At 40.2% G+C, this 21,741-nt stretch overlaps 1 protein-coding gene across 4 annotated transcripts in view; it reads left to right on the forward strand.

Annotated features, from left to right (window-relative positions):
• LOC126188981 (uncharacterized) overlaps positions 1–21,344 on the forward strand; it is a 104,530-nt gene extending 83,186 nt beyond the window's left edge. For all 4 annotated transcript variants that reach the window (XM_049930772.1, XM_049930770.1, XM_049930773.1 and 1 more), the window contains exons 11-12: positions 1,784–1,862; positions 20,577–21,344. In XM_049930772.1, the coding sequence (XP_049786729.1) occupies positions 1,784–1,862; positions 20,577–21,042 (545 nt within the window). In that variant the 3' untranslated portion in view covers positions 21,043–21,344. The remainder of the gene's footprint in view (positions 1–1,783; positions 1,863–20,576) is intronic.
• Positions 21,345–21,741: the final 397 nt, after the last annotated feature.

The raw sequence follows: 21,741 nt of genomic DNA on the forward strand, positions 1-21,741 counted from the left end.
TTTTTCTCCGCCCCGAGTTTCGACCACTGCATTTTCATACATTATCCAACGAAGTAAATACAAATTCCGTATTGTTCATCTTCGAATGTAGCAGCATTTCAATGTACTACGAAAATCCGACTGGCAAGACTGTTTGGGATGTTTGTCAATATGGCCAACTCTACGTTCTGAACTTTTTTCCTATCTGTGAGACGAGTTGGTTGTTAATAGGAACTTTTACAAATTGTGAATCACATGCAGTATTCTCGTCACCATAAGAATAATACGAATATAAACATTTTGCCATGTATTGTTTCATGTTGGCTGCTATCTCGTTTAAGTCCTGTCTGCCTAATAAACTACGAAACTAGAGTGAGACAACAGCAAACGCGGAGGAATATACATATCATGTCATGTTTATATTCGTATTATTCTTATGCTTAATAGTGATACAGTCAGAAATGAAGCACGGCAATTGACAAGATTTTTAAATCTACGATGACTCTAATTTCTGTATAGAATGTAATGTACTAAAGAGGCGCATGCAAAGATTTTCAAACTGAGAAAAATTTTCGCTAAACTCTCGTTCAGAACATCTTGTATCATACGCAGTCTATTATTTGGTTCTTGTTGATCATTATCAAAGAAAACAGCAGTGTAAGTAACAGCAAATAGCAGTTTCTTGCCATTGTTTCGCTAATGAGACGATTCCTCTCTTTTTTTTTATTGTAAGCGGCGGTAGTGCGCACAAAAGCAAGCCCTGCTGCGAGCGGCGACAGGCCGTAAACACGCACTATCAGAATGCGACAAACAATGCATGACACAGTACAGTAATGCATTTTCAGCTTAGAGTGATGTAAACACCTATAACAAAGAAAACTGCGCTTATCAGATCAAAGAAAAAATAAGCAATCAATTCAAACAAGACGAGGCACGTGGAAAAGGAAGGTACCCGTATAAATACGGACGGAGCGCTTGACGCATAGCAATGGCTACCTGGCAAAGCTTAACTGCTAAGCTTACGACTCGAACCAAACTACTGTAGCTGTATCGTCATTCATTCGACTGAAATTGTGTCTCATGTTACAATGGACCAGCTTTGTTTCGATTTGGAGATGCGGCCTATAACTTCTCTCTCCCCTTGAATTTCGAGTCTCAAATTTCAGGTGCGGCTTAGATTCGGGAAAATTTATTTCCTTGATTTCGAGTCTCATTTTTCAGGTGCGGCTTAGATTCGAGTGCGGCTTAGATTCGAGTAAATACGGTAATTCTTTTTTAATCTGTACCATTTACTGTGTTTTTATATAATATGTTCAGTATATCATAAACAAAATTTGGCTCATATTCTATAATTGGGTCAACTGAAGAACGGGATACCACCTGTCAGCTTTGGAAAATGATGTCAAATCTTAAAAATCTGTTATAACTTTTTACAGTACAAACTGATCCATTTACTTTCACCCATTCACCTACTGGGCCCTATGTTTTAATTATAAAACACTAATCATTTTATACATTGATCATTTGCAATGAATATCATATTATAGTGTTGTGAAAATTTAAAATGTCATCTATGGCACCATTTGTCAAGGCTGATTAGTGGTATCCCGATCTTCAGTAATGTCCTATAATTATTATTTGGAAGCCTTCCTCTTTCTAGTGTTCTCCTCCATACATTGTTCAGAATTTGTGGTCCCTTGAAAAACGTTATATAGAGGTTTCACTGTATATTTTTTCTTTTATATGAAGCCACCTACGTATTTTAGTGTTTAATATGAAGATATTTTTTTTTTTTTTTTTTCAGATGAGGATGATGACAATGAAGATGGACTGAGTGTTACGTTCGACAATGGGGTTAATGAAGTGGATCCCTGCAACTCTGGGTAATTATTGCTTGCTATCTTTGTTTATATTACGATCTTTATTTGTATTATATAATATATTTGAGACATAAAACACAAATTACTGTCTTGGTCTCATAGAATACTGGGTGACATAATTATTAATCATTACTATTATAAAAAATGTAAATTCCACTAGTTAAAGTACATTTTCAGTAATCACCATTTTGAGAATGATGACACGGGAAGTTCTTGCTATTTTTTTGAACTCAGGATCTTTTGTGTGTGTGTGTGTGTGTGTGTGTGTGTGTGTGTGTGTGTGTGTGTGTGTGTGTGTGTGGATCTTTCAGAAAAGGGATTTTTTTCCAGGGTGTATAAGCGGACAAGGAAAAAAAATTTCCGGTTATCCCATTTAAAAAAATATACTTTTTCCCAGGAGAAAATACACTTTTTGCATGCTAAGTGACAGTAGGTTTTCCATAGATTTTTCCTTTGGAACTGTAAAAATTATCAATTTTTTTGGGTGGGGAGGAGAGTGGGATGGGGGGGACAGGGGAGAGAAGTTTTGGAAAGAGTTTTGTTGAAAAAAAAAAAAAGGAGATAAGTTTTGGAAAGACCTTTGATGTGCAGCAACATATATGCTGCATATTTTCGTATTACGAAAATATAAATTCAAATTTTACCAAACACAGCACTTTAGTTCCCAGAGCGTTAATATTGAGATTGCGATGCCCTTTTGTAAGCCAGTCAATGCTACGTGATCTCACTAGCAGATGTTCAGAGTATAATACACGTGTTATAGTCAGCCAATAGCAAGATCCCAGTTATTAGCGTGAACATCCAAAGAGGAAAAGTTAATGATTTACATTAGTACAGGGTGTACATAAAGTCCGGGAACACTTTCAATTATTTATTGCACAAGAATGAAACATTTTTCAGAAATATCGTACATATGTCAATTTGAAGAGAAATCCTGAAAGTTTTTTTTTTTTTTTTCCTTTTCCATGTATACCGCCACAGTGTAGTTTGGTAATTTGCCGATAGTAAGCGCCAGTCACAAACATGGCGCGTTCAGGTGCGGAGCGAGCTGTCTGTGTTTTGGAGGGAACAGCTGTTTCATGAAATGGCCTCCCCGATCACCAGATGTGACATTTTGCTGTGGGGACACATTAAAGATCTGTCGTATGTACCATCTCTACCATGTGATGTAGCAGAGCTCAGGGAGAGAATACGAGAAGCGACTGCCACAGTCGACGATGCCATGCTGGGATGGGTATGGCAAGAATTCGGTTACTGTATTGGCGTCTGCTGGGTCACTCATGGTTTGCATATCACATGTTTAATTAAAAAAAATTAATAATAATAATAATAATAAATCAGAGTTTCTCTTCAAAATGCAGTATGTATGACATCTGTACAATGTTTAGTTTTTGTGCAGTAAATAATTGAAAGTGTTCCCGGACTTTACGTACACCCTGTAGTAAATTTAAAATAATGACATAAATGTCTGGTCTTCTGGGCGCAAAATTCTTGTAATTGGTTGGTCCTCAAAGTGTTCAGTTCTAAACGCTCTGTGATTTAAGAAATTGATCCCACTTTCTCACACGTAACATAATTCATCTTGGGTAAAAAGAAATTTGCTTTGAAAGTAACGTTTTTGGAACCATCATTCGCAATGCTATCCTGAGACTGTTAGAAATAGGTTCGATTTAAAAGTTGCCAGAGAACGCGCGAAAACAGGCATATTGTGTGTGTGGAGCTACAGTGGTGTATGAAGCCCTCATGTTCCTATGTATAGCACTAAAAGAGCTTACATTACACCATAAAAGAAACAGGACATCAGGGGATACTCCAAGAGCATTGGAATTTCGTAAACCATACTAAAATGCATATTTCAGCTTGAAGTGCACATCAGTTTTTTTCCAGATGCACAATGCATTAGGTCCCATCTGATATTAAGCTTTTCAGTGTGGTTTTTGGAATGTAAATTTTCTTGGAGTACCAGTACTATCTCATACTTGGTTCTTTATTATGGCATAATGCCGTAGTGGCAGAAGATGAAAATGTGCACTTGAAATTCAGCAAATAGTGAACTAGCCAATACTATGGAACAAAACATTTCGTTTCAAATAAATTGATTGCCTCAGCCGAAAGATTAATAATGCCAAATTTCTTTAGCAAACTGACAAAAATTACTTCATTGTTCTGCAAGGCGATTAATGTTTGACTGCTAATAAGTTGGAAATAAAATAGAACCAGAAAACTGAAACTAATAATATATTTTTGCCCTCCATAATTATGTGACTGTATTATAATTCACTTGACAGCTCCCAGACGCAGAAATCCGTTTTGATTTCATTTGATGTGGGATCTGTAAATGAAGAGGAACACGTAACGCAAACAGGGGTCAGGTGGAGACTAACTCCCTCCCCACTACAACTCAGACAACACTGCATGTGCATGAATCTGGCAGCTAGGGAGCGCGAGAAAATTTTTTCTCATAGCATCTGGTTGCTTGCTGTTACTGCCGATACAGCTAACAGCCACACTTCAAGTAGTGGGAAGTGGGAGAAGGTACTGCTCATACACGAGTCAACTGCGCCTGCGCATGAGCCCGCTGGCAACTGGTCAGACGAACCTAATGTAAACGGTTGTGATGTCATGCTCATAGAAAGCAGTTTATTGTTATGAAGTATTACATAATCTTCGCCCTAAGGCCTTTGACATATTTTTGCTGTTTGCAGATGCTTGTTCATGCACAGTGTTTTGTTGTTGTAAATGATGCATTTCCTGTGCCACTAAAGTTATATTTTTTTCCCTCTTGTTTATATTTTATTACTGCAGTATCATTCTCCAGTAGCAGGATACAGTAACATTCTTTGCTAGAGAATCAATTCTTACCAGCGTAAATCACAAAAATTTAACTGAAAGCTAAAACAATGAAAAATTCCCAGAATCCTGAAAAATTTCCTGAGTTTTTCCCGGTTTTCTCCGGGATGAAAAAATTCCCAGATTTTTCCCAGCTTTCCTGGTTGTCCTGGGTCGTATACACCAGATGTTTTCATGTGAGGCATTGATTACCTTTTTGTTATTACATTTTACTGGGCTGAGACATATTCCCAGTTTAATGACACGTTGCAAATAAATGAGCAAGAGTTGGTCGAGATTGATAAACCAGTTTGTTTGTGGAACATGGAGTGGCCTCTGGACATGGAAAGATTAGAGGCAACCAGCAGCATGATGATGTAGTAGAAAGCTGAAATTACTACAGTAAACATTCAGATGAAATGTACAGAAGATACTGTGTGTTTTAATTCCATGACTTCCACCAGAGGAAAATGTCTGGATATAAATTAACTACCTCCTCTGCAGTGAGTCCTTTGGATGCAGAGTGCTGACTACACCCATGTCAGAAGGAAAGCATACACAACCAATATTCAGTGAATTAGTTCAAGGAATTATAGATCTCATAGAGAAGTAGAAAATCTAAAAAGACAAATGAGTGGAAGTTATAGATGGTAATGGTCAGTAAAGTGAAGTGAAATGAACTGGCCAATTGATTATGGAATAATGGTTTCACCATCAAATAATGACAACAGAAGTTGCAGCAATTATATATCAGTTAGTGGGGCACAGAATGAGTTCCAAGTTGAGTACTGTATGGATGCAGGTGGGTTGTTCCACATCAAATGTCATAGGAGTCCCCACTCAGCCATCTCAGATTCTGTTTATAGGTGGAGGAGTCAGATAATTGGTGAATGCCTGATGCCAGGTAGTAACTGCGATTAATAACAACAGTGGTGCAACCTTTGTCTGCAGGTAGGATGTTTAGGTCGGGATATGTCTTGAGGTTGTGTGTTGCTGTTGTTTCTTCTTCTGAAAGGCTGGCATTCTGAGGAAGTGACCTGGGGAAGGATTGTGAGGCTAAGTTGGAGGTAAGGAATTCCTGGAAGGTGACCGTGAGTGGGTGGTGAGGGGGGAGGATTATGGTTTGATGGTGGTGTGGACTGGAAGAGACGGTGTGCACTGTTGGAATTAGGGTGGTTTTGGTTGGAGAGATTGGCAGCATAGAAGTTCTTCCACTGCAGAGATTGGGAGAAGGGGAGTAGGTCTTTGACAAGTCCAGCATGGTTAAATTTGGGTGTAGGCTAAAGGTGAGGCCTTTGGATAGGAGTCAAACATCTGTGGAACTGAGAGTTTTGTTGGAAAGGTTAATGATAGTGTTACAGGAATGTTTTGGCTCTGGATTTGGTAGGGAGTTTTTGGGGATGTGGCAGGTTGGAAAAAAAAAGGTCAAAAGGTCAGCTAGGCAGTGATTAGCTGCTATGAGGGGTGGACAAGGAAGGAAACAGTGGGTACGATAGGGCTTGGATAGTGGTGCCCCAAGGTGGCAGTAGGATGTCAGCAGGTTAGATAACTTAGGGAGGCGTTGTCGGGAATGCTGCTTCAGAGCAAGGGATTCAGTTTCAGAGATGTGATGTATGGAGTAGGGATTGCAGAATAGTAATATCTTGTGGAGGGAGCAAAGGTGGTTCTGGGATGCCTGTGCCACGGAAATAGGTTTTAGAAGTACCAGGCCTGTGAGGGTCAGTAATTGTGGGATATAGAAAGGTGTGGATCATCATGAGAGGATGGGTGGGATTCAGAGAAAGGAATCCATACGGTTAGGCTGTTGGGGGGGGGGGGGGGAGGATTCCATGGTTTAGGCAGCATTTGAGAAGCAGGACATGGGTCTGGGTTTTAGCCAGGGAAAGGTATACTTTTCTGACCTGGTGTAGAAAGATGGAGCAAGGGTCCATTGTGGTAGGAATGGTGTAAAGGAAATGGAAATGGCAGAAATGGGCAAAATAGGTGTTGATGATTGTGAGAAGAGCCAGATATGCAAAAAGATGAGTAAAAATGCATAAAAATATGTAAAGACACACAGAAACGTGCACAGATGTGTCAAAATAAACACAGATATGTAAAAATACACACAAATATGTAAAAATATGCAAAAACATGTGAAACCACATGAAACTATGTAAAAATATGTGCAAATACATTAAAAATGTACAGAAATGTAGGAGGAAAGAAACAATGAGTTATGGGAGTGTGTGTGTGTGTGTGCGTGTGTGTGTGAGTGAGTGAGTGAGTGAGTGAGTGAGTGAGTTGGGGGGGGGGGGGGGGGGTTAGGATGAGGTTCCAAGTTTGTGTGGCATGGGCAGGTGTGGAAAACAAACTGCTAAAGTATGTCAGGATGAGGGATGAAGTGGGATTATTAGGAATAAATATAATTAAAACTATCAGAGGAAAGAATCGGGGGCATCAGCTACTGCATCAATAATCCACACAGTCGCGAAGTGTGTGTTGTGCACTGATGATCGCTGGTACAGTATGGCTCATAAGTAGACATGGTTTGGAAGGCAGTGAATAAACACCGGAAAGAAGAGAAATATGGATACTGAGAAGAGTTATGCTATAGAGAAGAGTAACAAAGGAAAGCATCACAGGATTGTAGGATGGAAGAAAGCCGTTCGGCAAAATCAAACAATGGAAACCTCAGGTAGGAATATCAACAATGTAGGAAAAGACAGTTTGCTACTTACCATAAAGATGCATTAAATTGGACGCAGGTACACTTAAAATACACTTACATAAAGCTTTCAGCCAGAGACTTCATCAGGAAAAGAGACACACACACCACACATACACACAAACAAGCACACTTCATGCGCACATGACCTGCAACTCCAGCCTCTTGGGCCGGAATGCAGTTATCATGTAGGATGCAAGCGGCAGTCTGAAGGGGGAGGGGAAGGGGATAGGGATAGTAGTGTATGGGTGGCAAGAGAGATGAAAGATGTGTGGTGGAGTGTGCAGGGGGTTGTGGGGCAAGGAGGTGGGGAAAAAAGGAGCAGAAAAAGAGAGGAGTGGGGGGAAAGATTGGCAGATTCATTGTCAGAGAGTGGCAAATACACGGTGGGAGGTGAGAATGGAGAGGAGGTGAGAGGATAGGGAGTGGAAACTGTTGGATTTAGGGTGTGGGGACAGTATGTTACTGTAGGTTGAGGCCAGGATAGTTACAGGAGCGGAGAATGTGTTGTATGAATAACTCCCATCTGTGGAATTCAGAGAAGCAGATGGTGGAGGGGAAGATCCAGATGGCTTGGGATGTTCAGCTATATGTTGTGCCTCAGGGTGGTGTACTTGCCCTTGGTCACAGTTTGGCAGTGGCCATTCACCTGGTGGACAGCTGGATGGTAGTCATAGGAATATAAAAAGCTGTGCAATCATTGCAGCTTTCACAGGGGTCCCGGTCCCTGATGTGGTTGGATAAACCGGTGACAGGGATAATATGGTTTGATGCATATGTCCAGCGATTTCAAAGTTCTTGTCTGGGTTCAGCAATTTAAGTGTTGTTAGGCATACCCGGCATATTTAGCTTCCTTGATTATTGTAAGTGGTACTCGTGCATTAATATACATCCAATGTACAGTATATTAATAAATAACAAGACACCCATTTTAAGTTAAATTAATAGATAGTAAGCTATTTGCTGCTATTATTCTTTTGTTAAAATGTGTTTGAAATACATTGCAACCTATATTGCTAAATAATTATAAAAAATGATGAATCTGTTGAATTAATATATTCACTGATTTCTGAAGTCATTTTATCCAGTGTAATATGATACTCCATTGGGGGGGGGGGGGGCTATAGCCCCCATAGCCCCCACCCCCTCCCCCCTGCTACCACTCCTGGTAAGTGATCATTTCATTTCACATCCCTACAAAGTGTTATAGCCAGGTATTTGTATGAGTTGGCTGACTCCAAAAGTTACTCATTGATATTATAGTCGTAGGATACTACATTTCTTTTTCATTTTTTGAAGTGCACAATTTTACATCAGCACAATTTTACAGCAAGTTGCCAATCTTTGCACCACTGTAAAATCTTATGAAGATATGACTGAATATTTATGCAGCTTCTTTCAGACTGTATTCCATTACAGAAAACTGCATCAACTGCAAAAAGTCTGAGGTCTACAAACTCATTAATACACAATGTGAACAATAAGGGTCCTCATACAATTGCCTGGGGCACACCAGGAGTTACTTCTATATTTGGCAATGAGTATCCATCCAAGATAACATGGTGTATCCTCTCTACCAAAGAGTTCTCAATCCAGTCGAAAATTTCACTTGATACTCCATGTGATTATACTTTAACAATAAGCATAGGAGAGGTACTGAGGGAAATGCTTTTCGGTAATCAAGAAATACTGCATCCACCTGACTGCCTCGATCCTAAGCTTTCAGTATGTCACATGTAAAAAGTGCGAGTTGGGTTTCACATCATCAATTTCTTCGAAATCCATGCTGGTTGGCATTGAGGGGGTCATTGTGTTCAAGATACCTCACTACATTTGAGCTCAGAATATGTTGTAAGATTCTACAACAAACCAGTGTCAAGCATATTGGACAGTAGTTTTGTGGATCACTTTTGCTACCCTTCTTGTAGGCGGGTGTGACCTGTGCTTTTTTCAAGAACTGGGTGTATTCATTAATGCTATAGAAGCAGTGCATTATGTTATATGTAACACATAGTCCTGGTATGTCGGTTTTGTGGATACATCCCTATGAAAGTCATTCCTCTTTCTTGTTTCAGAATTGTGAATCCCACCGTTCAAACTTGAGAACTTTTGAAGGGCCTTAATGAAACGGATGCTTTTACATATATAGGTGGCTGTGTCATGATCTTTAATTCTTTAAAAATACCTCTACTTGATTTTCTGTGAGCAACAGCTTTCTTCTGAAGCTTAAGTGACTGTTTTGCAAAAGTAGTATTTACCAGAATGGCTATCATGTCTTAGTAGACTAAGCACAAAACTGTTTCAGCATTGCAACAATATTTGAACATTCTTAATATGTAACAGCTCTTGAATAACTTTGTGTAAAGTTTTTCCTTCAATAGGTGTTCATCCTCCCATTATCCTTAATATTCCCCCCCCCCCCCCCCTTCCCCCCAATGAATGTGGCTTGTCACTATCGCAACCTTTACGTTGGTTGTAGCTTTGTTTTGTATATGGTTGAAGTTCATCCATACAGTTTTCTCATCATTAACAACTAGACAATCATCTTAAAACCAGTTTTTCTGTTACTTCTGTTGTTTTGTCATTTTTTGTTGCAGATCTTAATCATTCTTTCCTGTCATAAGAAAGCTGGTATCCTGTGTAAATGCTGTGTTTATGCCATTAATAGTTTTTATGATAGGTCATTAATAAAAACCATGAACAATAGTGGGCCCAGTACTGAATTCTTGGGCTCCTTGTAATTACCTTTTTTATATTCAGAATTGTGCACTTTACCACAGACTGTGTATATGCGGATGGATATGTGTGTGTGTGCGAGTGTATACCTGTCCTTTTTCCCCCTAAGGTAAGTCTTTCCGCTCCCGGGATTGGAATGACTCCTTACCCTCTCCCTTAAAACCCACATCCTTTCGTCTTTCCTTCTCCTTCCCTCTTTCCTGACGAAGCAACCGTTTGTTGCGAAAGCTTGAATTTTGTGTGTATGTTTGTGTTTGTTTGTGTGTCTATTGACGTGCCAGCGCTTTTGTTTGGTAAGTCTCATCATCTTTGTTTCTAGATCATAATTTGTAATTTCAGAAACTTTGGGAAAGTCCAAAAACAATACACAGTTTAATGTAATTCATTATCCTCTATAGCTTTGGAAACAAGTTTTAGGAAGTTGAAGAAAGCTGTTTCCACTGATCTACCTTTTCTGAAACCAATCTGTGCATTAACAAGAAGTCTGAAGTTTCTAATGTCAAAGTTTTCACCACTTTTACAAATTAGTATACTGTTGATTGCTTAAGTCTGCATGGAAACACTCCTGTTGCAAAGTAGCTATTGATTATGCTAACAAGTTGAGAGACAATATTAGCAGCACTATATTTAATAATTTTGTTAGGGATATCATCAAATCCACAGATCATTTTACTCTTTAGTTTACTTGTAGCCCTTTGTACTTCTTTGGGTGTTAGTGGATATATGGACAGTGTTCTTCCACTACTGGAATTTCTTCCTTGTGTCTGGTTGATATTTACCTTTGATCAGGTTTTGAACTACATTAATATAATGGTAATTAAATATATTGGTTATTAGAAACGGATCATAAAAAATTTCATTTCTGTGCTGTATGGTGAATGTATTACTTCCTTTATTGTGTTTGTATGAATGATTATTTATAACTTTCCACACTGATTTCATTTTGTTGCTCCCCTGTCTGAAGTATGGATCATTGTATTGCTTTTTTGCTGCTATTACAGCTCCCCTATACTTTTTCCTATAGTACTTCACACATGGTTTCAAAACAATATGGCACTTTGAAAATTTATACAGCATTTGGAGATTTTCTAATGACTTTGATTTTGCTTGTTATCTGTGCATTTGATTTTTTGTTAATTTTAACTCTCTTCAGATGGAATGAAATAGCACAGCTGCATTTATAATTAGACAAGACTGTGCTGAATCTTACATGTACATATCTATTGGTTTCCTTGTCCCAATTTACATTTTTTAATGTGAGATTAAAGAATTTAATTCTGTCTTCTTTAATTAATTTTCTCTCTGCATAATTATCATTGTCACATTGCTTTGCAGATTTATAAAAAATCAGTTTGTGCTTCTTGATCAGTAAAACCTGAATCTGTATCTTCAGCTTTATAGCCACATTTTGACTCAGTAAATGTTAGTCAATAGCAGTTTCACTTTTGCTGCAATACGTGGTGGTATGTTCTATAATTATATCCCTATTATATGCTCCTTGCAGATTAACCAATTGCTCGCCTTTTGTACAGTTATCCCTGAAATTAACATAGAAATCCACAGACACAATTGTGTATTTTGACTGTTTTAAATAGTTTACAGTTAAAGAGGTTTTCTAAATTATCAGAGAACATTTTAAAATTGCCAGATGGTAATTTATATATACATGTAATCATAATATTACTTTCTGTTAGCTCAGATAAACAGCACTCAAAACTATACAGGCTGAGTCACCTAACATTACCGCTGGATATATTTTGTAAACCACATCAAATACTGACGAATCGATTCCACAGACCGAACGTGAGGAGAGGGGCTAGTGTAATTAGTTAATACAAACCATAAAAAAATGCATGTAAGTATGTTTTTTAACACAAACCTACGATTTTTTTAAATGGAACCCCGTTAGTTTTGTTAGCACATCTGAACATATAAACAAATACGTAATCAGTGCCATTTTTGTTGCATTGTAAAATGTTAATTACATCCGGAGATATTGTAACCTAAAGTTGACGCTTGAGTACCACTCCACCGCTGTTCGATCGTGTGTATTGGAGAGCACCGAATTACATAGGGATCCAAAGGGAATGGGTGATGGATCTTAGGTACAGAAGAGACTGGAACAGCACATTACGTCCACATGCTAACGCCTTTTTATTGGTCTTTTTCACTGACGCACATGTACATTACCATGAGGGGTGCGGTACACGTACACACGTGGTTTCCGTTTTCAATTACGGAGTGGAATAGTGTGTGTCCCGACATGTCAGGCCAATAGATGTTCAATGTGGTGGCCATCATTTGCTGCACACAATTGAAATCTGGTGTAATGAATGTTGTACACGCCGCAGTACATCTGGTGTAATGTCGCCGCAGGCTGCCACAATACGTTGTTTCATATCCTGTGGGGTTGTAGGCACATCATGGTACACATTCTCCTTTAACGTACCCCACAGAAAGAAGTCCAGAGGTGTAAGATCAGGAGAACGGGCTGGCCAATTTATGCGTCCTCCACGTCCTATGAAACGCCCGTCGAACATCCTGTCAAGGGTCAGCCTAGTGTTAATTGCGCAATGTGGCAGGTGCACCATCATGCTGATACCACATACGTCAACGCGATTCCAGTGGGACATGTTTGAGCAATGTTGGCAGATCATTCTGTAGAAACGCGATGTATATTGCAGCTGTTTGGGCCAATGCGGTGAAATGAGGACCAATGAGGTGGTCACCAATGATTCTGCACCATACATTTACAGTCCACGGTCGCTGTCGCTCTACCTGTCTGAGCCAGCGAGGATTGTCCACGGACCAGTAATGCATGTTCCGTAGATTCACTGCCCCGTGGTTTGTGAAACCCGCTTCATCGGTAAACAGGTAGAACTGCAACGCATTCTCTGTTAATGCCCATTGACAGAATTGCACTCGATGATTCAAGTCATCACCATATAATTGCTGATCTAGCGACACATGAAACGGGTGAAAGCGGTGACGATGCAGTATGCGCATGACACTACTTTGACTCAGTCCACCGGCTCTCGCAATGTCCCGTGTACTCATGTGTGGGTTCATGGCAACAGCAGCTAACACACCAACTGCACCCGCTTCTCCTGTGACTGGCCTGTTACGGACCCGTTTGCGTGCTACGACCATACCTGTTGCATACAGTTGGCGGTAGATGTTTTGTAATGTGCGGCACATTGGATGCTCTCTGTCCGGGTAATGTTCTGCATACACCCTGCAGGCTTCAGCTGCATTTCGTCGACACTCGCCATAGATCAGTATCATCTCCACCTTTTCAGAGTTCGAATACACCATGGTCACAGTTCCTACAACACTACACTATCACAGACGTCTGGTAACACGGTGTACTACAGTTGGTCTGCGTGCGGAGACGAATGCAGAATAACAATAGCAGCAAGCGCTACATGCGGACACTGCAATAGCTAGACCAAACCACAACAGTGCACTACAGCCACACTCGTAAACACGGTCGTCATCGTAAACATGTCCCTGCAGATGCTGCTCGCCGACCATGGCCCGTGTTTGTTACACCACGCAACTGAATGTCGGAGGTTTCAAGCATCAACTTTAGGTTACATCATCTCCGGATGTAATTAACATTTTACAATGCAACAAACGGCACTGATTACGTATTTGTTTATATGTTCAGATGTGCTAACAAGACTAACGTGGTTCCATTTAAAAAAACATAGGTTTGTGTTAAAAAACATACTTCCGTGCATTTTTGTATGGTTTGTATTAAACAATTACACTAGCCCCTCTCCTCATGTTTGGTCTGTGGAATCGGTTCGTTAGTATTTGATGTGGTTTACGAAATATATCCAGCGGTAACGTTAGGTGACTCACCCTGTATATACATGCAATTATTACTTTCTGTTAGCTCAGATAAACAGTACATTTTTTAAAAAAAGATTTAATACCTGTTCTTGTGTATACACATGTTCCACCCCTTGTGTGTTTCTTGCAAAAGCTACTAACCTTCTTGAAGTCTGATATTCTAGCAGTACATTTTTGTTTTTGTTGCAGCAAATGTTCAGTTGCACACAAGACTGAAACTTCCTTCAAAGTATTAGTCAAATGAAAATCTAGTTTGTAAAACTTGATAGTCATGCTCTATACATTATGATGTAGCATGGTTAGATAATTATAAAGTGCTTCCTTTCTATATTAATTCTTTGAAGTGAAAAGTCGTGTATTCTTTTTGTTTCTGTCATGAGTTTCACACCCCGGGAGTCCTGGCTGTAATCTTCATTGTATTCTTCTGCAGGGGACTGGGTCATAAGAAATATATTCCATGTTATGTTTGAAAGCTGTGCTCTGCTGTGTTGTTCACCATGATTTTTTTGGCACTGCTTCTTCCCCAGCTCCTTTCCTCTCTCTCTCTCTCTCTCTCTCTCTCTCTCTTTTTTTTTTATTTCGTGCGACCGCTACGGTTGCAGGTTCAAATCCTGCCTTAGGCATGGATGTGTGTGATGTCCTTAGGTTACATAGGTTTAAGTAGTTCTAAGTTCTAGGGGACTGATGACCTCAAAAGTTAAGTCCCATAGTGCTCAGAGCCATTTTTTTCCCCCCGCCCCACAAGGTTATTGTTTTCTGTGCTGCCTCTTTTCCAGTTATTTGTGCCATCGAAGGTGTAGTTATTGATTATTTTGCTGTTGTTGCTTGTGTTATTTTGTCAGACTGTGAGTACTCAGTTTTATGACAGTCAGTTTTTTCTGTTGCAAGCAAATTAACTGAGATCAATGAAATAGTGATAGGCTGTCGCATAGCTGAATAATGTAGGTTTGTGCCATTTTTTTCTTTTCCTTTCATAACCAGTTGCAGTTCATGTCTCATATAATTACTCCTTCTTAGAAACTTATAATAACCACTGTGTTAGCATCACTATACTGGGTTGTGCTTTCCATCAAGAATTTGTTTATTTTATATATTCTATTGTCTTGGTCTGCCCAGTCAAATCTGTAGGGTACTGTACACAGATTCACTTTTCTGTCAGTTGTTTTCAAAAGTAGCTTGTTCACAGTGTACTGGGATTCTCTGAAATCAGTTTCTGTGTCATTTTCTCCAGCCAGAATGATGAAACAGTTAAGTTTATTGAAGTTCTTACCTTTTCTCCACTGTTACTAGAGAGAGGCTGGAAAAATTGATGAAGTAGAATGCCATTCCAGTGCCATTCAGAAGGAAAAAAAAAGATAAAAAGTCGTGTTAAGAATGAAAGAAGACAAACTTAAAGAGTGAGGTAGAGAAACAAACATAATTGGAAAAGCAAGGAATGAACAGAAGAGTGTGGGGGGCAGAAGGAAAGAAGAAGACGTGTGACAATTAGAGCTAGCAGAATGGGTATTCCTCTATGCATTTGCCAGATCTGAAGAAAAACCAAGGGTAAAACTTCCATTGTTTTTGCATCTGTTTGCTATTTAGAAACTTTGATAGATCTTATGCTCTTCTTTTTCTTTTAAACACAGTCACAAAACCTATATTTAATAGTGACCAGTTTTTGGCCATCTTCAAAATCCGTAAGTATGGTGGCGTGTGGTGAACAAAGCATACATGAAATTTTTGAAGTACTATATACTGGAATTTTCTGTTGTCTACCATAGGCCTGCGAATAACAAGTCACTTCCTTCATATTCAGTTAATATGCTATAGAATTCTAATAATTATTCATTGCCAAAAGTGTGCCAATGGGGTTATACACTATGTGATCAAAAGTATCCAGACACCCCCAAAACCATACATTTTTCATATTAGGTGCATTGTGCTGCCACCTACTACCAGGTACTCCATATCAGCAACCTCAGTAGTCATTAGACATCGTGAGAGAGCAGAATGGGGCATTCCTCAGGACTCACGGACTTCGAACATGGTTAGGTGATTGGGTGTCACTTGTGTCATATGTCTGTATGCAGCCTTTCCACACTTCTAAACATCCCTAGGTCCACTGTTTCTGATGAAGTAGTGAAATGGAAACCTGAAGGGACACAGGCCGACCTCATCTGTTGACTGACAGAGACCGCCAGCAGTTGAAGAAGTCTTAATGTGTAATAGGCAGACATCTATCCAGACCCTCACACAGGAATTCCAAACTGCATCAGGATCAATTGCAAGCACTGTGACACTTAGGCAGGAGGTGAGAAAACTTCTATTTCATGGTTGAGCAGCTGCTCATAAGCCACACATCACGCCGGTAAATGCCAGATGGAACTTTGCTTGGTGTCAGGAGCATAAATATTGGACGACTGAACAGTGGAAAAATGTTGTGTGGAGTGATGAATCATGGTACTCAATGTGGCAGTCCAATGGCAGGGTGTGGGTATGACGAATGCCCAGTGAACGTCATCTGCCAGCGTGTGTAGTGCCAACAGTAAAGTTCGGAGGCGGTGGTGTTATGGTGCGGTCGTGTTTTTCATGGAGGGGCTTGCACCTCTTGTTGTTTTGCATGACACTATCACAGAACAGGCCTACATTGATGTTTGAAGCACCTTCTTGCTTCCCACTGTTGAACAGCAATTTGGGGATGGTGATCGCATCTTTCAACATGATTGAGGATCTGTGCATAATGCATGGCCTGTGGCAGAGTGGTTACACGACTGTAACATCCCTGTAATGGACTGGCCTGCACAGAGTCCTTACCTGAATCCTGTAGAACATTTTTGGGATGTTTTGAATACCGACTTCATGCCAGGCCTCACCAGTACCTCTCCTCAGTGCAGCACTCTGTGAAGAATGGGCTGCCATTCCCCAAGAAACCTTCCAGCACCTGATTGAAAGTATGCCTGTGAGAATGGAAGCTGTCATCATGGCTAAGGGTGGGCCAACACCATAATGAATTCCAGCATTACAGATGGAGGGTACCACGAACTTGTAAGTCATTTTCAGCCAGGTGTCCAGATACTTTTGATCATATTGTGTATGTGCCTTACATCATCAAGCTTTCTGTAGGCAATTACAAGAGCACATGGAAAAGCAATGCCTCCAAATTTCTGATTCTGTTCTTAATATCATTTGAGGTATTACATGTCATGCATTCAATGAAGCAAGTTGTGACCTTCTGCCACTAGAGAACTCTGAATTGTAGTGCATAATATGGCAGTGTGTAATGTAACTTCGTTGGCATGTGAGAAACAGCATGCTGTAATTGAGTTTCTAACCACTGAAAATGTGTCTCCAATTGAAATTCATAGAAGAATGGAAGCTGTGTATGGCAGTGATTGTATCAACATCAGTAATGAGTGACATTGGGTTGTTAGTGCTCGTAATGTAGGAAATTGTGGTACCAACCTCAACTTGTGTGACAAAGCTCAGACTGGACAACCACATACTGTAGCCAATGAGACTCATTCTAACTGGGTAGATGAACTCATCAGAAAAAAAAAAAAAACTGTTGGATAACATTGTGACAGGTGATGAAAACTGGGTTCACCATTTTGACTCAGAAACAAAAGAGCATCAATGAAATTCTGCCAGAAAGTGATCACCAATGCCAAAAAAGTTCCAGACCATCCCACTAGTAGGCAAAGTCATACTCCCAGTGTCCTGAGATGTTCAGGGTATGGTACATTTGGAATTCATGCTTAATGCACAACTGTAAACTTCATAGGGTATTGTGAGGAGACCCTCAGAAAATTGAAAGTGCTAATTTGAAGGATTCATTCACACATGGAGCACCCTCTCTTTCAGTATGGCAATGCCAGTTTACAAATTAGTACTGTGACATCTGCGACAACCCAACAGATTGTGTTTACTGTCACCGATCATACTTCATACAATCTCAACTTTGCCCCATCTGATTTTACATCTTTTCAAAACTTAAAGAACACTTTTGACGACTTCGTTTTGATAGTGAAGAAGCAGTGCAAGCAGAGGTGAGGTTGCGGCTCTGTCAACAGAGTCAAATATTCTACAGTGACAGTATCAGCAAACTGGTCTCTTGTTGGGAGAAATGTGTTCGTTGCCAGGGTGACTATGTTGAGAAATCAATAAGTAGAGATGACGAATAAAGATGTAGAGTGTTAATAAAGTTTGTTATATTTAAAAAGCTCTAAGAGTTTTCACATAAATGCAGAGGCATTACTTTTCAGCCCACCCTCTTATTTAAGCAACTAGGCAAAACAACATCAAATTAACAATTTATTTAGTCCTAATTGAACTTTGTTGTTGCAACTGTTCAGATTTTCTAAACAGTCATCATTACATATAGAACATGGAAAACAATGGTCTCCACTAGTCATGATTTAATCTGACTGATGTATAAAGTGGCATGTGATTGAATGTGATTCTTGAGTTTCTCCCGGCGTATTTGATAATCAAAATATCCACCGGGTCGGAACTGTGTTTTGTCCTCCAAATAAAACTCGTGCACTGGTGGGGAGCGCCAAAGATGACCTCGGTTTGAGGAAGGCCGGCGTGTACCAGATTCCGTGTCAATGTGGCAAGTCGTATATTGGTCAGACGATGCGTACCGTCGAGGATCGATGCCGTGAACACCAGAGGCACACTCGACTGATGTATCCGAGCAAGTCGGCGGTCGCTGAACATTGTTTGTCGGAAAATCACGCCATGGAGTATGACCGCACGAGGATTCTGGTACAGACGTCGAGATACTGGGACAGCGTTGTTAGAGAGGCCATCGAAATTCGCACCAATGACGACCTCATAAACCGGGACTGTGGCTATAATCTTAGCAAGGCTTGGGAACCAGCGATCGGGTTAATCAAGAGTAAATCGAGCAGACGTATAGTTGTGACGACCACGGCGGACAGAGCCATCACACCGACGACATCTCAGACGCCGTCGCAATCTGTTCCACCGCGCGACCGTGGCGCTGGGCGTGGACGGCGGAGGGAGCGCGCCGCGGGCGGAGGGTATTTAAATCGGCCGCCGCCGCGACCGAACCCAGTTCCCTCTGAGCAGCCATAGCGTACGGATCTCCGTGCCGGTACGTTCACAGGAGCTCAGTCCGTCAGTTCACCTGATGATGGCGACATGTTTGATCGCCGAAATATTGTGCCCGTTGGACACTATAGACCGGCAGCATACCCGTGGATATTTTGATTAAAAATAAGAATATTTCATATCTTCCTTAGTGTATTAATGGTGCTGATAGATGAGTAAAACAAGTTAAAATAATTAAAGGTATAACTGAATTACATTCTCCGCCAGGGTTTTGATTACCTCTTGTCATGCCCTGAAATGGGAAATATCCTACCCACTATCCTTCCCACTCCTCCTACCGTGGTATTCTGCCGTCCACCGAACCTACACAATATACTCGTCCATCCTTGCACAACCCGTGCTCCCAATCCCATACCTCATGGCTCATACCCCTGTAATAGACCTAGATGCAAGACCTGTCCCATACATCCTCCTACCACCACCTACTCCAGTCCGGTCACTAACATTACCTGTCACATCAAAGGCAGGGCTACCTGTGAAGCCAGTCATGTGATCTACAAGCTAAGCTGCAACCTGTGTGCTGCATTCTATGTAGGCATGACAACCAACAAGCTGTCTGTCCACATGAACGGCCACCGACGAACTGTGGCCAAAACACAAGTGGACCACCCTGTAGCTGAACACGCTGCCAAACATGATACCCCTCATCTCAATGACTGCTTCACAGCCTGTGCCATATGGATCCTTCCTACCAACACCAGATTTTCTGAATTGCGCAGGTGGGAACTTTGCCTGCAGTACATCCTACGTTCCCGTAACCCTCCTGGCCTCAACCTTCGTTAGTCACTGTCCTCACCCATCCAGCCCCCTCCCTGTTCCCATTCCAGCACTATACAGTCGTCATTTCACCACCACACCCAGTCTTTTAATTTCTTTTATTTTTATTTCTCTCCTTTCCGCTACTTACCCCCTCTCCCCTCTGCACCTTCTCTCCTACCCTCCGTCTAAACTGCAACACTTCTCTGTCCACCGCTCCCACCATACTAACCCTCCCCCTCCCTGCACCAGCCTCCTCCTTATTCCCACCCAGTCGCCACTCCCATCATGCACTGGTGCTCTCACAGTGTAGTTTCAGCTCTCTGAGACTGCGGATGTGTGTGCAAGTTGCGCTTGCGTGAGTGTGTGTGTGTGCATGTGTGTATGTTTGTCTACTGCTGAAAAAGGCCTTAATGGCCAAAAGCTATGATTGTGTGAATCTTTTTATTGTGTATATCGTGGCTCAGCATCTCTGCTATATGGTGAGTAGCAACTTTCCTTCTCTCGAATTGTAAAAGTATGTTTGCTAGATAGTCCTTTCTGCTCCATAGATTTTTTCACTGAGAAAAGTGTTATTTTTTATAATTAATTGACTTATCCCATACTCAAGTGAGACATTACAAGCATGAAAATAACTAATTAATTTTATTTTGTATGTATAGTTTGTGATGAAATTTACTTCTTTTCTATATGTCACTTTTGTTTGTTTGTAGGTTATCAAATAATACTGAACATATGGAGGTGGATCTGAATCAGAGTGAAGAAGCCGCAGCTCCCAAACAAGGGGACATAATGGTTGAAGCTGCGTGTAGGAAGTGTGCTTTAAATAGGAAAACAGGCAGCAATGAACACATGTTTGATACTCATGGTTCTTTGTGTAACATTGCCTTGAGATCAGATCATTCTACTTATAGCTTGTGTTCGGTGTCTGACATAGAGGGTAGTTGTCAAGTACCTGTACAATGCTCATGTAAAAAGAAAATATTGAAAACATTTTTACCATCCAAATATGATTCTGGATTTATTTCTAAGTCTTCTGTCAAATTTGAGGAATTACACGATGATACTTCTAGAGAAAATACACAGACTAGAGATAAACCACCCTCCACAGAGGGAGGATCTATAAATATTAATCTTCCTGTAAATATAAACATATTAAATCATGTTAATATTTGTTGATAATGATAGTGACATGACCTAGTCATTCACTTTCTTTGCAGCGAGTATTTTTAAGTAAAATAAGCACGTATTGTAATACAATATTGTGCAGCGGACTGGATGGAAGTGCTCAATGTAATTGTCGTCTGTCTCAGTAAGATTGTACTTAATCCTTCCTGTGACTATCAGTATTTTAAGATACTTTATGTGTATATATGATTATTGTACAGAACAAACATAAAATGTTTATTAGTGTATAGAACTTTTTATGTTATATTGTTATAGTTTTTTAATTTTTTAAAATAAAAATAAGTTGAATCGTGTGTTATGGAATAAAGATCCAATAAAAGCAGTTTCTTGTAGCAGAAAATAATTTGTCTGCATTCCATTCTCTGGGTGTGCACTATATTTTCACGTAGAATCTGGAACCAAGTGCCACTTACAAGTGTGGGATTGTTAACAAGAACTAACACTTTACTCCAAAAACAGGTTTAATCAGTGCACGTGGTGCTTAACTGTCTGTCTTAACAGAGTGTTACTATTTATACATATACATAAAGTTCTAGTATATTAAATTATTCAATAAATAAGTTCCGAACCCTCCATAAATTGCAACTCTATCAATCAACATCTGTGCTCCACAAACCATAGTGAACTGTGTGGCACAGTATATGTGTCTTGTACCACATATTGAAATTTTTTCTTATTTGATTTGTATAT

The sequence above is a fragment of the Schistocerca cancellata genome, chromosome 5, assembly GCF_023864275.1.
Source record: "Schistocerca cancellata isolate TAMUIC-IGC-003103 chromosome 5, iqSchCanc2.1, whole genome shotgun sequence".
NCBI lineage: Eukaryota > Metazoa > Arthropoda > Insecta > Orthoptera > Acrididae > Schistocerca > Schistocerca cancellata.